Source organism: Chiloscyllium plagiosum, chromosome 18 (assembly GCF_004010195.1).
Source record: "Chiloscyllium plagiosum isolate BGI_BamShark_2017 chromosome 18, ASM401019v2, whole genome shotgun sequence".
NCBI classification, from domain to species: Eukaryota; Metazoa; Chordata; class Chondrichthyes; order Orectolobiformes; family Hemiscylliidae; genus Chiloscyllium; species Chiloscyllium plagiosum.
This window is the reverse complement of record NC_057727.1, coordinates 34,208,488-34,223,774: the sequence shown is the minus strand read 5'-3', so window position 1 is coordinate 34,223,774 and position 15,287 is coordinate 34,208,488. Positions and strand designations below refer to the sequence as shown.

Genomic DNA, 15,287 nt, shown 5'->3' with positions numbered 1-15,287 from the left:
CACCAGGTTTGAGAGCCCACACACAGCCATGCTACTCTGCCAGAGAGTGTAGACCGAACTAAGGTTAACAGTTAGCCAGGAAATATTAGGGGATTAAAAATCTACTCATACGCCTGGGTAACTGATAAACTGATCCCCTGGGCTGCATAATTCCTGACCATTTATACCCCCGTTTCTGGCAACTATCCTCCAACCACTCCCATTATCCCAACCCTGTCACGCTGCTGGATCTGACCCAAATTGACACACCCCTGCCATTGTCTAGCCAGTCTCAGTCCCTCAACCTAACCCCATCTCACCAGGCCAACCAACCACCCAGACAGCCCTGATTCTACGCCCTTTCAAAGCAGTTGTCAAAGTGCTCTGCTGCTTTATATCACAGAACCTGTCACACTGCTGTGTAAAGGGTGGGGGTGGGGGTGGTGGGGTTGCGGGAGCAGGCAGTGGTTAACAGAAGGGTTTTTTTTGCTGCTCAATTCATGGATTTCAGGACAGGTACATATCCAGATGCCCCTGGAATCCCCAGCACAGAAAGCAACTAAAGGTGAGTGGGAATTCTTTAATTCAACCAGGGTAAGAAATAAATATAGTTGATAAATGAGATGTAACATTTTTAGCACTTTTTTTCACAGCAAGATCAATGGCACAGAATCACAAGTTTGCCTTAATTCAGGTGGTTTCAGGAAATTTCCATCTGTGGTGTGGCTGCTCCTGCACAATCCTTCCCTGCAAAATCTACTCCTAGCTTCCACAATCTCCAGCATTCTCTACTCTCCCCACACCCCTTTCAAGGGTCTTCTCCAACTCCACCCAACACCCCATCCCAGCCTCTCCTCCTTCTCCAGTCCTTATCTAGGGCCTGGTCTAATGACCCTCAGAAGGTTATGTACAACATCCTGCAGTTAATTTCTGGAAATTCTTACTTCTGGATTTCCCATGAGTATATGTTCCCTTCACTCCTGCTCTCTGCACAAACCCACAGTGCATTCATTTCTGAAGGATTTTTCAAAATTCAGGTTTATTTGCTATATTTATGGTAACAGAATGAAGTATAAGAGGGTGTTAAAAAAGATACATTCTGTCTTAACATGTCCATGTTTTAATAATAATACAAGGATTCATGATTTCATTTATTAGTCATTTATTACAGTGCAAAATTACAGTCTGAAGGAATTAAGTTTAATTCAGGGTCACAGTGAAGTTCTCTGCCAGACATTAAATTCACATCTGATCTGAAAGTATATCTGATACAGTCAGTTCTTACATAACATGATAGTTCTGATCTCCTAAGATCTCTTGTTATAAGAAAATTGCGCAATAGCTGCACTATTCAAACTAATAGCACCAGAATCATGTAATAGCCAATGCAGGTAAGGAAAGTTTAGGTTCTACAAATAGCAGTCTAAATTCTTCAATTGTGTTGAAGCCAATTTGCATTGAAGAAACACACGTTATAGCAGAACCAACTGTAGAGTCATAGAGATGTACAACACGGAAACAGACCCTTCAGTCCAACTCATCCATGCCGACCAGATATCCTAATCTAGTCCCATTTGGCAGCACCTGGCCCATATCCCTCCAAACCCTTCCTATTCATATACTCATCCGAATGTCTTTTAAATTGCTGCAATGCAGCCTCCACTACTTCCTCTGGCAGTTCATTCCACACACGCACAACCCTCTGTGTGAAAATGGTGCCCCTTAGGTCCCTTTTATATCTTTCCCTTCTCACCCTAAACTTATGCCCTCTGGTTCTGGATTTCCCTACTCCAGGGAAAAGACCTTGTCTATTTACCCTATCCATGCCCCTCATGATTTAATAAACCTCTGTAAGGTCACCCCTCAGCCTGCAAAGCCCCAGCCTGATCAGCCTCTTCCTATAGCTCAAATTCTCCAACCCTGGCAACATCCTTGCTAATTTATTTTGAACCCTTTCAAGTTTGCAACATGCTTCCGATAGGAAGGAGACCAGAATTGCATGCAGTATTCCAAAAGTGGCAGAACCAATGTCCTGTATAGCCACAACATGACCTCCCAACTCCTGTACTCAATGCTCTCACCAATAAAGGAAAACATACCATACACCTTATTCACTATCCTATCTACCTGTGACTCTACTTTCAAGGAACTATGAACCTGCACTCCAAGATTTGTTTGTTCAGCAACACTCCCCAGGACCTTACCCTTAAGTTTATAAATCCTGCTCTGATTTGCTTTTCCAAAACTGCAGCACCTTGCACTTATCTAAATTAAACTCTATCTGCCACTCCTCAGCCCATTCATCCATCCGATCGCTTTGTACTCTGAAGTAACCTTCTTCACTGTCCACTACAGCTCCTATTTTGGTGTCATCTGCAAACTTACTAACTATATGTCTTATGTTCAAGTGCAAATCATTCATATAAATAACAAAAGGTAATGGACCAGCACCGATCCTTGTGGCACATCACTGATCACAGGCCTCCAGTATGAAAAGCAACCCTCCACCACGACCCTCTGTGTTCTACCTTCGAGCTAGTTCTGTATCCAAATGGCTAGTTCTCCCTTTATTCCATGACAGCTAACCTTACAAACTGGTCTCCCATGAGGAACCTTGTCAACTGCCTTACTGAAGTCCATATAGATCTCGTCTACCACTCTGCCCTCATCAATCCTCTTTGTTATTTCTTCAAAAAACACAATCAAGTTCACTTTAATTATTATTATGGGTATTTACTAAACTATCAAAAAATCATAGGACATTGAATTGTGATCATAGGCTAATTTGTTGCATTATAGTTTTTAATTATTCATTACATATTTTACAGCTTAATATTATTTACACATATAAACTAGGCTAATTATCAGCTGTAGTCAAAAAGTGTGGTGTTGGAAAAGCACAGCCAGTCAGGCAGCAACGAGGAGCAGGAGAGTCAACGTTATGTGATAGGTAGGTGAAGGTGAGGGGGGGGGGGAGATGGTGATCGGTCAGAGTGGAGAGTGGAGCGGATAGAAGGGAAGGAAGGTGGACAGGTCAGTTCATAGGGTGGTGCCAGGTTGTCAGTTTGGATCTGGGATAAGGTGGAGGAGAGGAGAGATCAGGAAACTGGTGAAATTGACACTGATCCCATGTGGTTGGAGGGTCGCAAGGCAGAAGATGAGGCATTCTTCTTCCAGGTGCCGGGTGGTGAGAGTTTGGCAGTGGAGGAAGCCCAAGACTTGTATGTCCTTGGCGGAGTGGAAGGGGAAGTTGAAGTGTTCGGCCACAGTGTGGTGGGCTTGATTGGTGCATGTGTCCCGGCGATGTTCCCTGAAACATTCCGCAAGTTGGCATCATCCCTGTTCATCTTCCTTCCCACCTATCTGCTCCACCCACCGCTCCGACCTATCACCATTGCCTCCACTTCATCTACCTATCGCATTCCCAGCTACCTTCCCCCCAGCTCCACCACCCCTCCCATTTATCTCTCAGCCCCCTTGGGGCCCTCCCACATTCCTGATGAAGACCTTATCCGTGAAACATTGACTCTCCTGCTCCTTGGATGCTTCATGACCTACTGTGCTTTTCCAGTACCACACTTTTTGACTCTGATCTCCAGCATCTGCAGCCCTCACTTTCTCCTAATTATCTGCTGTAGCTTGGTTGGTACCTTTCTTGTCTATGAATCACAAGGGTCTAGGTTCAAAGCCATTCCAGGACCTCAGTACAAAAATCAAGTTTGATACTTCACTGCACCTCTGATGTCAAACTGAGACCCTGACTGCTTCTCACATCAACATGAAAGATAATAGCAACATTTCAAAAAAAGGCAGGTCGATTATCACCTACATCCTGACCAAAAAATTACAATGTTATCACACTACTGTTTCGATGAGCTTGCTGTGCTCAAACTGGTTGCTGCATTTCCAGAAATGCACAAGTGAGTACATTTCAAAAGTATATTATTGGCTGTAAAGCACCTTGAGATGTCCAGTGATCATAGAAAACACGATACAAAAGGGAGTCATTTTTTTCCTTAATTAATAATTATGACTTACTTAATTATTCTGCATGTAACATGGACAAAGTAAGGTGTTCAACTGGGAAAACTAAATAATTCTGTCTTTCCAAGTTTTATGCCCATGATCCAGTTCTTTTCTAAAAACTGAAAGGACGGCTGTTGCTGGAAATCAGAAACAAAACAGAAATTTCTGGAAAAGCTCAGCAGGTGTGGAAGCATCTATGGAAAGAAATCAGAGTTAACATTTCAGGTCAAGTGACCCTTCCTCAGAACAGCATTCCAGTTGTTTTCCGTTTACCTGATCTGTTGTGTTCTTTTGCCTCTTACTTGATAATAGTGTGCAATTCTGGTCTCCTTCCTATCGGAAAGACATTGTGAAACTTGAAAGGGTTCTGAAAAGATTTACAAGGATGTTGCCAGGGTTGGAGAATTTGAACAATAGGCAGAGGCTGAACAGGCTGGGGCTGTTTTCCCTGGAGCGTCGGAGGCTGAGGGGTGACCTTATTGAGGTTTACAAAATTATGAGCGGCATGAATAGGGTAAATAGGCAAAATCTTTTCCCTGGGGTTGGGAGTCCAGAACTAGAGGGCATAGGTTTAGGGTGAGAGGGGAAAGATATAAAAGAGACCTAAGGGGCAACATTTTCACACAGAGGGTGGTAGGGGTATGGAATGTGGTGGAGGAAGTGGTGGAGGCTGGTACAATTGCAACATTTAAGAGGCATTTGGATGGGTATACGAATAGGAAGGGTTAGCAGGGATATGGACCGGGTGCAATCGGAGCAGCACTTTTATTTGGCTAAAAGCAGTGAATATGGTTTCTGGATATGGTCAGAAGTGCAGGCAGAAGGCCTGGAACCCCGTATACCTCAGCAGCAATTTGTCTAAGTTGTGACTTTGCTATTTTCCCAAATCAAGGATTAAGATCCTACATAATACATTTCTAGTAATAGTGTCTTTACAAAAACTTCCATGTCATCTCAGGGGTAGCCTGTTTCCACACTGTAGGGAATCTAATCTAAACAATTAGACCAAGGCTTTTCCACTTGTTCTCAGGTCAGCATGCAAGATGCCCTTGTACCAAGCCCCTATTAATAAATATAATTGCTGACATTGAATAGCCATCTTTCTACCAATGAACTGTTTGTGAAGGACTATTATATGGAGATCGAAACTTTAAGACCATAAGAAATAGAAACAGCAGTAGGCTGTTCAGCCCCTCGGGCCTGCTCCACCATTCAATGGGATAATGGCTGATGTGACATTCCTCACATCCACTTATTTGCCCTTACTCTTAACACTTGATTCCTCTATTGATCAAGAATCAATCTATCTCAGCTTTAAATATGCACAACTTCGCTACGTCCATAGATCTCGGTGGCGAGGAATTCCAAAGGCTCACAACCTTCTGAGAGAAAAAGTTTCTCCTCATCTCAGTCATAAATTAGTGCTTCCTTATTCTGACACTATGCCCTCTGCTCCTAGACTCTCCCATGAGAGAAAACATCCACTCAGATTTTACCCAGCGAAGCCCTAAAGAATCCTACATATTTCAATCAGATTACCTCATTCCTTTAAACTCCAGTTAGTAGAGTCCCAGCTTGTTTAATCTTTGCTCATAAGACATTCTGTCCATACTGATGATCATTCTCATTAGCCTTCTCTGAACTATTTGTCATGAAATAATATCTTTCCTTAAATTAGGGAACCAAAAATGCTTACTATTCTAGATATGGTCTCACCTTGTACAGTTGTAGTGTCTTCCCTACTCTTATACTCCAATCCCATTGAAATAAGGGCCAACATTAAAGAAAATCTTTTCGGCACACCAATTTCTGATTAATGGAATATTTAATATTAATGGAATCTATCAAACATTTTCAGGTCAGGTATGAGGTAGACGTTAAAGCGAGGCCCAACACCTTCCTGGACCTGTGTAATTGTTTTTCTTAGTTCATGGGATATGCTTGGCTGGTATTTATTGCTTATTCCTAATTGCCTTGGGCAAGATGTGGTGAGCCATCGTCTTGAACATCAGCAGTCCATGTAGCATAAGTATGCCCACAATTCCCTTTGGAAAGGGAGTTCTAGAACTCTAACCTAGCAACAGTGAAGAAACAGCAATATATTTCCAGGTCCAGATGATGTGAGGTTTGGAGAGGAACTTCCAGGTGGTAGGGAACCCATGTGTCTGGGACTTGACTTTATCCTTCCAGATGGTAGAGGTCCGGGTTTGGAAGATGCTGCCACTAAGGAGCCTCGGTGATTTGGTGGTGGAAGGAGGAAATGTTGAAGGTGCTGAATGGGTTGCCAATCAAACAGGTTGCTGTGTGCTGAATGGTATCAGGTTTCTTTGAGTGTTGTCGGAGGTGCACCCCATCCAGGCAATTGGAAAGTATTTCCTCCCAGTCCTGAATTTTGCCTTGTGGTTAGGTATTGGCAGCGGGTTGGTAGCTCGCTAGAGAATTCTAAACTCCTGATCTGTTTTTAGTAACAATATATACCTGTCTGACCTAGTTCAGTTTCTGGTCAGTGGTAACCCCAAGGTATTGATAGTGTTAATACCATTGGATCTCAAGGGAAAACAGTTAGATTTGCTCTTGTTTGAAATGATCATTATCTGGTACTCCAATGGCATGACTGCTACTTACGTAACATGATAGTTTTCAATTGCCTTTTAGCTGAAGTGAATCGCCAGTTATTAAACAGGGATCTGTACAACCTCCCCTCACATAGAACCCTTAAGGTAAGTAGACTTACACTCAATCTGTCTGGTGTGAATATTAACAAATTGCCTGAAATGGAACATTGTGACCAACATTTTGTGATGCCCACTAACAACATTTACACCAATTTAAAGCCATAGGTTTTGTTTAACTTTACAATGAAGCAGAACTGCCAAGGTGCTGATATGATCTTTGTTTATTCTGGTTAAACTGACATGCCAAGTAATTTTAAACCATTAGGGCTGTTTTTTTCTGACCTCAGTTTCAGTCTAAATTCAGTGATCACTGGTTAAGGGAGTGAATATTGTGGAATGAACAACATTTTAGTCATCATTGGATAATGTCAGGAATAACAGTGCCGTATTACAGCCAAACGCATAGACTTCAACTTAAAGGTCTGAAATCGAATTTTTAAAAATTACAACACATAATTGATAGATTTACAGAAAAAAAATTGCAAATCTAAAATTTCTGTAATTGATGCAAAATACAATTCTAAATAGAGTCATAGGGTCATAGAGATGTACAGCACGGAAACAGACCCTTCGGTCCAACCAGTCCATGCCTACCAGATATCCCAACCCAATCTAGTCCCACCTGCCAGCACCCGGCCCATATCTGTCTAAGTTTGAAATGTATTTTGCTGTGCCCATTAATTAAGTTATAAAGATTATTAAAAGTGTTTTAATTATTTTCATTAGAAGCAAAGAAAATCAAAATTAAAACATAATTTGAACATCTGGTAATTACTGTTGGTTAATTTTTTGGATTTGGTACATTTGTTTGAAAGAACACCATACTTGGATAGGTTTATGACTGCAACAAATTAAATTCCATACACTGTATTTGCCAATTTGCACCTTATTTAACTTTATAAACACATAACAATAAATTCTTTAGCAATTTACAACTTGCCGGAGAGTGATGTTTTATAGTCATTTATTTGCACAAGTTAATTACTTGCTGCATTTTTTCTAACTGAATTTATGGCGTTACTGAAGTTTTAACCTTGAATTACTTTCATTTAAACACCCAATGTATGAACTGGGTGTGACGCTTTGATTAGATGCCACGTTGTCACAACCTCCTCCCTTTTTGTTACCAACCATAAGCAAAATTTGATTTGTTCGGTTCAGACACAGCAGGAAGCACAAAGAAAAATGTCGAGATAATCATTACTGAACAAGCTGGTGCTTTGATGGCTGAATGACAGGTAAGTTCAATTGGTTTATGTTTTGACTTATGTTAGTCATTAACAAAAAGGAAAACCTGGCTTCCTCTCACTCTAACTTAGTGCTGTTGAATTTTCAACATGCTACTTCCTGATTTTTAATGTACTTTTGGATCTTAAAAAAAGAAAATCACTTCAGTTGAGGCCATAATTTGTATCTTTTTGTATCCGTGGTGAAGATGAGATCATTTTAACAAACAGAAGGATTATTCTACATACTAGGTTTTTTGTGGAATTTAACTGCAGGTTGTTACTCGATAAATAGCCTGTAATTGGATTACAATCATTAACCCTTCATTCTGGATAGCGTACATAGGTATTTGGAATATCGTGCTTAGCAAGAAGCAAAAGGGAAAGAAAAATAATGAAATAAAACTGCCCACAAAACTCCTACATATAAAGTTTATGAAAGTAAAATTCTTAAAATACGTGAAAGATGGAGGAAGAGAACAGCAGCAGCAATAATGGCAGAGGTAGTGCCTTAACATGAAAGAGGAGATGTGAAAACAGGGGGGTCTTCAGGACAAAGGGAATCTTTCGAGAGTTGCCTGAAAAGTTGTGAAGGAGGAAGTTAAAAAATCACACAACACAAAACACCAGGTTATAGTCAAACAGGTTTATCTGGTAGCACTAGCTTTCGGATTGCTGTCCTTCATCAAGTGGTTGTGGAGTACAAAATCGTGAGACACAGAATTTCTGTGTCAGAATTCATAAATTGTTTGTCTTACAACCTTGTACTCCACAACCATCTGATGAAGGACCAGCACTCTGAAAGCTAGTGCTACCAGATAAACCTGTTGGACTATAACCTGGTGTTGCGTGATTTTTAACATTGTACACCCCAGTCCAACACTGGCATCTCCAAATCATGAAGGAGGAAGCTGTGCTTCTCAAAGTAGATTGTTTCTGATTTTTGTCATTTGTCATTTAAAGCTTTACTCGCTGCCGCGTTTGGGATCCCTGCCTTGTCAGTAACTGTTAAGATACCTGAAGGCATCGGAGGTATCGCTCAATAAGTGCATCAGTGAGGTGACAGGTGCCAAGCATTTCATTTCCCATTGATGATAGCAGTCAAACTTAGCATCTTGGAGTCTACAGCAATGTCAGAGCACTGTTAATCACACCAAAGCTCAATGAGAACAGGCAAGAAGCTTTATCAATCACAAGGAGTCCCATGTAATCGATGTGAAGCTTGTGTATGATACAACAAATGGACTATCTCACAATATACTCCCTCAACAATGATACTGGTAGACTCCAATGCATTGTACAGGGACCCTAGAATGCTAGGTGGTGACTTCTGGTGACATATTTAATGTTACAACTGCGTCAAAGACGTTGACTCCTGCCATACATTCCAGGTGAGATTGCAGAATTGAAGTGCCATCTGAAAAATGAATAGGTGGTGGAAGTTGTCTTCTGCATTCATTCAGAAAGTTGCTCTGAGTCCTTCCCCGTGTCATTCAATCATTGGTGTATTGCAGTCTTTTTCATGACAAGATCTTCAAGTCACCATCTCTGGCTCCCTTAGCAAAGCTACCAGGAAACAATGAGTTGTTTCCAAGGCTTCCCCTAATAAATCAGAAAGTGCTGGAGAAGTTCAGCAAGTCTGGCAGCATTTATGGAGAGAGAAAAAGGCTTAACATTTTGAGTCCAATGATTCTTGTTCAGCATTTGGAAGGAACAAAGCATTTAATGGTGTTTCCTTGATCCGGAGTGATAACATTTCCATGAGGTATCTTCAAGGACCTCCTCAGAAGACTATTGCTGCTGAGAAAAAAATGGTGAAAGGAAAGGGACAAGAGTTAGAATGACAATGAGGCTGTAAATGCATATCTGGAAGAATGAACCTTCTGGATGGAAGATATCTTCAGGAGATTGATTGTCCATTTCACGATTGTTTCTGTGGATGCATGGCAGCATTGTAGAGCTTTTCAGATTCAGTCTGAGGGTTTCACTCTCAGCTCATTAGCCATGCCTTCTAGAGTTACCCCTTTTCACACATGGATCAGCCCTGACAACTTGGCGGGTGGAGTGTTTGGCAAACATTTGCAAAACCTGAGAATCATGCAGTGTGTAAGCAATACAGCAGTTCCCTGGGTAGTGGATACATTAGCTGCAAGAGTTACTGCCTGTCATCAATAACAAGCTGGACATTGAGGGAGTGAAATTCTTTCCTGTTCAGGAATCTGCCTGGAAGTTGCCGTGGAGCTCTGAGCACCACATACGTGCAGTCAGTGATCTCTTGTACCTGAGGGAAATCAGTGATGGATGTAGATCTGATGGTGTAGGCACCTGGACTGCATTGATAGCAAGTTGGACAAATTGTATTGCTTTCCTGTAAAGGCCATCAGTGGACTCACAAGTGCTCTTGTGGGCTGCTAATTTGGAGTTACCACACATATCCCCAGTTGAGATTTGAAAGGAGCCTATGACTAGGAACTTCAATGCTGCTGTAATCTTCAGTAATTGATTTTTGGGTGTTTATGTTCGCAGTCATCTAACACTGGCAGTCGAACATTTGTAAGCAATTTATTAAGTTTGTTAAGAAGCAGCAGTTTAGGTGTGGTTCATTATTTAATTGGACAAAGAAAGGAAATGCAACATTAGTCACAGATGAGAAGGCTTTCCAGATCTTCAACCTCTTCTGTAGAATGGAGAAGTGGAGGCGTTGGGTCCCTACTATTTGGAGAGGTGGAGTATTCATCCCTCATGTCTCACAGTTTTCAGTCGTAACAATCTATGTTCTCCATTTGAACCTCTGGTCTTCTTCCAAAATGGTAATGGCTTGTTCTGTAGGCTTTCTGTATCTCTTGACACAAACCCCCCACCTCTCTCTCTCTCTCTCTCTCTCTCTCTCGTCACCCTGTTGATATATTTCATTTCGGGAGCTGTCAGTCTATGATGTGAGAGTCTGAACCCTTTCAGCCAGGTACTCATGATGTCAGGATGACCGCTGCTCCTTTGCCACCTTCATTGGAGGATTAGTTTACCATTCTTTCTAAGATCAAAAACTTAAGACATTGATAATAGAGTGTATATGGCTGCAGATGAATTGTTGAATGGGGCATCGTGACCTCAGTGATTCTTACTGTTCTCATTACCTTTTATTTTGTTTTCATGCACCAGAGATCTGATTCTATTTGCAGAAAGCAAGTTCCCGGTGTAACATTCATGCTCCACGGAAAGCAATAAATATGAATTTAGTTTTAAACAGGTTTCTAACCAATTTCCAACCACACCGTGTGTGCAGCATTGCCTCCCAAGCTGCATGGCTGCAGTTCTGCCTGCAGGGGATGCCAGATATAGGTGATGGCTACCTCAATATTGCAAAAATACTGCACTGTTCACACATCTGCAGGCAGTTGCAATACTTTCAGTACACCCTATATTGCTACACTGCTCGCTGGTGCTGAAAACTCTGGTTCCCCTCTTCACATGGTGCTTGCTCATCCACAGCTGCTGCCACTGTGTCTCTGGTTGAGTTGATGTTGTTCATCTATTCTCCTCCTCCTCCTCCTCCTCCTTCATATTCCTAACCAGAGTAAAGCTAACAGTGCTGCTGAGGGTCAAATATCTGGCATGAGAGTACTGACCTGTGAAAAGTATCAGGAATGAATTGGTTGCTTGCTTTCTACTTCAGATCTTGACATAGTCAATCAATCTTTTGTTATGAGAGGCTTGTACCTTAGTTGAAAGCCGCCCTATAGCCACCTCCAGGAAGGAAAATATAACCTTCATGACCCAGAGCTGGTTTTCACCTTCCTGATTCTGCCATATGCAAAATCTTTGTGGCCTTGATCTTTTAGTTTCTGTTTTGATTCCCTCAGTTGGCTGTGATCGCACTGTACAGGAATATGTGCAAATAGATCTCAAGTCCCTGCCTTTGGACTCCACATTCTCTGAGAAGTCCTGTTTTGAAAACAGATAGAAGGATGGTGGTTGTAAACTTTCCTTTTGAATCATTCACATTCTACTCTCCTCTTCCCTTAATCCTGCTTTTCCCACATCCTCCAATGCTGCAGATGACTTTCTCCTGTCCTTTGGCATAACGAACTTCCTCCCTATGTCCCTTTAAATTCCTACTCTTCCCTTGATTCCACTCTCATCCAGATTTGCATGGCCAACCTGAGTTGTATACTGTTCCTTAATCAATTCACCTTCCCTCTCTCCCTCCCAGCATACCTAATTGATCTATGTTGTTCCTTACCTGAAAAATGCAGCTCTCATTCTTCCTTGTCCAACTTGCCTCTTATGCTACAGTTTCTCCACTGCATCCCAGTTTGCTCCCTCCATTACCCCAGTGTCCTCAACTAGTGCAGAACAAGGTGAAGTACAGAATAACAGTGGTCAGATTTTCATAATTCATTTGGTACAATTTATCCCCATGTTGCGAATGTAAAATGTTGTAGCTATTACCCCATCCCACTTGGGTAGATGATGACCCTTTAAAAAGTGCATTTACTTCCTACAGCTCATTGATCATGTGGCAGACATGATCGTCTTTTGTTTAAACTGGAAAAGTGATTAAAATAATTGAATTTAAATAACTGAAAATAACTGGAAAATCTCAGGAATTTTGTGAATTAAATAAAAGCAAGGAACTGAACGTTGCACAATATGTTTCTTTCTGGCAGCAGTGTGTGTACTAATTTAGTGTAACATGAAACACAATACAAAGTGAAATTTTGTCAATCAAGAAAAACAAATTGTTCAACATCTAGTTCTGGATTGAGACCAAAACACAGGCAAGCAGCTCATTGGAGATGTTTTATTTTAGGTACAAATGATTCACTTGCAAATTTTACTTCATGTTTATAGACATTTTATGAGATGGTTCAAGTGAACAGTTTTTTTTTTGCATTTTAATTGCATATTTTCTGTATGATTGAGAAAGACGAGAACTATTGCTAGAACGATTAATTTTGTCAACTGTTCTCACAAGGGTAAAATGGTGCTTCTTTTAGGACAGAAGCAAAAGTGGAGTGACCTGCTGATTATCCTTTGGCCCTCAGCAGAACCTGCTCTTACCAGAGATGTATTTGAGGCATATAATCTCCTAGAAAGGCAAAATACTGCAGTCACTTGTCATCCTACCAGATGTAAAACATTAACTCTATTTCTTTCCCAACAGATGCTGCCAGACCTACTGGGTTTCTCCAGCATTTTGGTGTTTGTTGCACAAAATCTGCAGGATTACACTGTTTTGTCACTGGAGAGAGAAAAGCAAAATATTGCTATGATGTTAGGGCTTTCTAAGCATTCAAAGTATCTGTGAGAGCCCTCTACTATGGTTAAAACTTAAGGCTCAAAAGTGAAATAGAAAACATAGCCACTTGTGACCCTTGAGATGCACTCTGACTGGGTTTGAGAGACAAACTGACAAGAACCTTGTAAACCTGTCAAGATGATTAATACTGTATTCTAGACTGGAATCCAGCACTCCCAACCTTCACAACCTCACATGAGCGCAGCCATAGAAACCAAAACCTGTAAGTCATAAATTAGAAAGAGATCTGAGCTGGTGTATTTTGCTATATTCTGATCATTATACTAATGGAACTACTGTTGTGTTGTTTATGGCTAGTCTGAGGATCAGAGTACAAATTTAAAAGAGCCTGGTTCCTTTAAATGTAATTGGGAGTTGATAGCGTAATGGTATTGTCTCAAGACTGCAAATCCAGAAATCCCGGTGATGTCCTGGGCACCTTGGTTCAATACTCACCATGGCAGATGGTAGAATTTGAATTAAATAAAAACTTGGAAATAAGAGTCGAACAATGAGTATGAAACTGCTACTGATTGTTGGAAAAAACCATCTGGTTCACTAATGTCCTTTCGGGAAGGAAACTCCATTCTTTCTTGGTCTGGTCTACATGTGACTGCAGACTCTCAGCAATCTGGTTGAAGCTTGAGACAGTCAGGGATGGGCAGTAAATGTCGGCCTTGCCAATGACAACAATATCCTGTGAATGATTTTTTTTTTAAATCAATATGTTCCCTTGTGGGAATCTTGATACAATAGCTACTTACAAACATACTTACTGAATAACAGGTAAAATTGATTCAAAACTTCAGAATCTATTCTAGCAGTAGATCACTTTGTCTTCCTTCAACACCATTGCAAGCCAGCTTATAATATGTACACTCTTCTGAGAATCAGAAATTATGAAATTCATAAGAGTTGTTGCAACCCAGCGAGAGAGCATTCAGCCTGTCATGTCTGAGTAAGATCAGTTCATCTAATCCATTCCTCAGCTCTTTCCACCTGGCCCTGCATATTTTTCTTGGTATTCCAATTTCTTTTAAAAGTACTAATTGAATTTGCCTTCACAATTCTGCCAAGCAATGCAATCTAGATGCTATCCATGCACTGGGTGAGAAACTTAGTCTTAATGTGAATATTGGGTCACTGTTAATGTGGAACTATTCTAATGGATCCTAACGGCTGCTCTGGATGTGGCAGACAGGGAGATTTGGCCCTCCACTTTGTGGGCAGAAACCTGTAGGTCCTGCTGGATGTGATGGTGCAGAGGTGGGTTAGTCCTTGTCTCAGGACTGGCAGAGTAGGCCACAATACCAGATCCAAGGTTGTCATCCAGATCAGTGTAGTCCAAGTCCAACCCTGTAGGAAGGAAGTCAATAAACTTCTCCACTCCATCAATGCAAGTGCTACCAACATCTGCTCGATATCTCACACTCACTCTATCTCTGCTACTGCACCCAAGACTCATACTCCAGCACTCTCAATCTCCAGCCTGCAACATCTTCCCTCATTTGTTCTCACTCACTCCAACTCCTGACACCAAATGTCCTGTGTGCTGCTTAGTCACTCACTCAGGACACTGCCCAGTTGCATCAAAAATTATAGCTGTGTCACCTCCACTTTCGTCCCCCATAATATCTGTCTGACTCTCTCATTCCAGGAGAAAAACAGTCCACAGTACGGCATAAAGAATCAAGGTAGGTAGTGGGCTGATGATATTTGGCTCCTTACACTTTATGAAGAGAAGATCCTGGCTGACTGACCATGTCCAAGCCTCTGGTCTGGTATCAGAGGCTACCCTGAACTTACTATGCCAGGACCCCATGATTGAAGGTGATCTTTTTTTAATTGACTGAGGGCTGCTCACAACCATGACAAGCTTCCTCCCTTTGTACTTACACTAAATGTCATTGAACTATAAGAGGTAAAAACAATGACTGCAGATGCTGGAAACCAGATTCTGGATTTGTGGTGCTGGAAGAACACAGCAGTTCAGGCAGCATCCAAGGAGCTTTGAAATCGACGTTTCAGGCAAAAGCCCTTCATCAGGAATAAAGGCAGTGAGCCTGAAGCGTGGAGAGATAA

General features: G+C 41.4%; 1 protein-coding gene across 6 annotated transcripts in view; it reads left to right on the top strand.

Annotated features, from left to right (window-relative positions):
* The first annotated feature begins 7,810 nt into the window (after positions 1–7,810).
* The window catches only part of LOC122559040 (protein FAM3C-like), a 57,597-nt gene continuing 50,120 nt past the window's right edge, over positions 7,811–15,287 (top strand). For 2 of the 6 annotated variants that reach the window (XM_043708207.1, XM_043708202.1), the window contains exon 1: positions 7,811–7,918. Coding sequence is in view for 1 of the 6 variants with exons in the window: in XM_043708204.1 (XP_043564139.1) it covers positions 7,912–7,918 (7 nt within the window). In the remaining 5 variants the exon portion in view is untranslated. Of the gene's footprint in view, positions 7,919–14,862; positions 14,900–15,287 lie in introns of all 6 variants that reach the window. The other 4 variants (XM_043708203.1, XM_043708200.1, XM_043708201.1 and 1 more) reach the window with 3 other exon arrangements.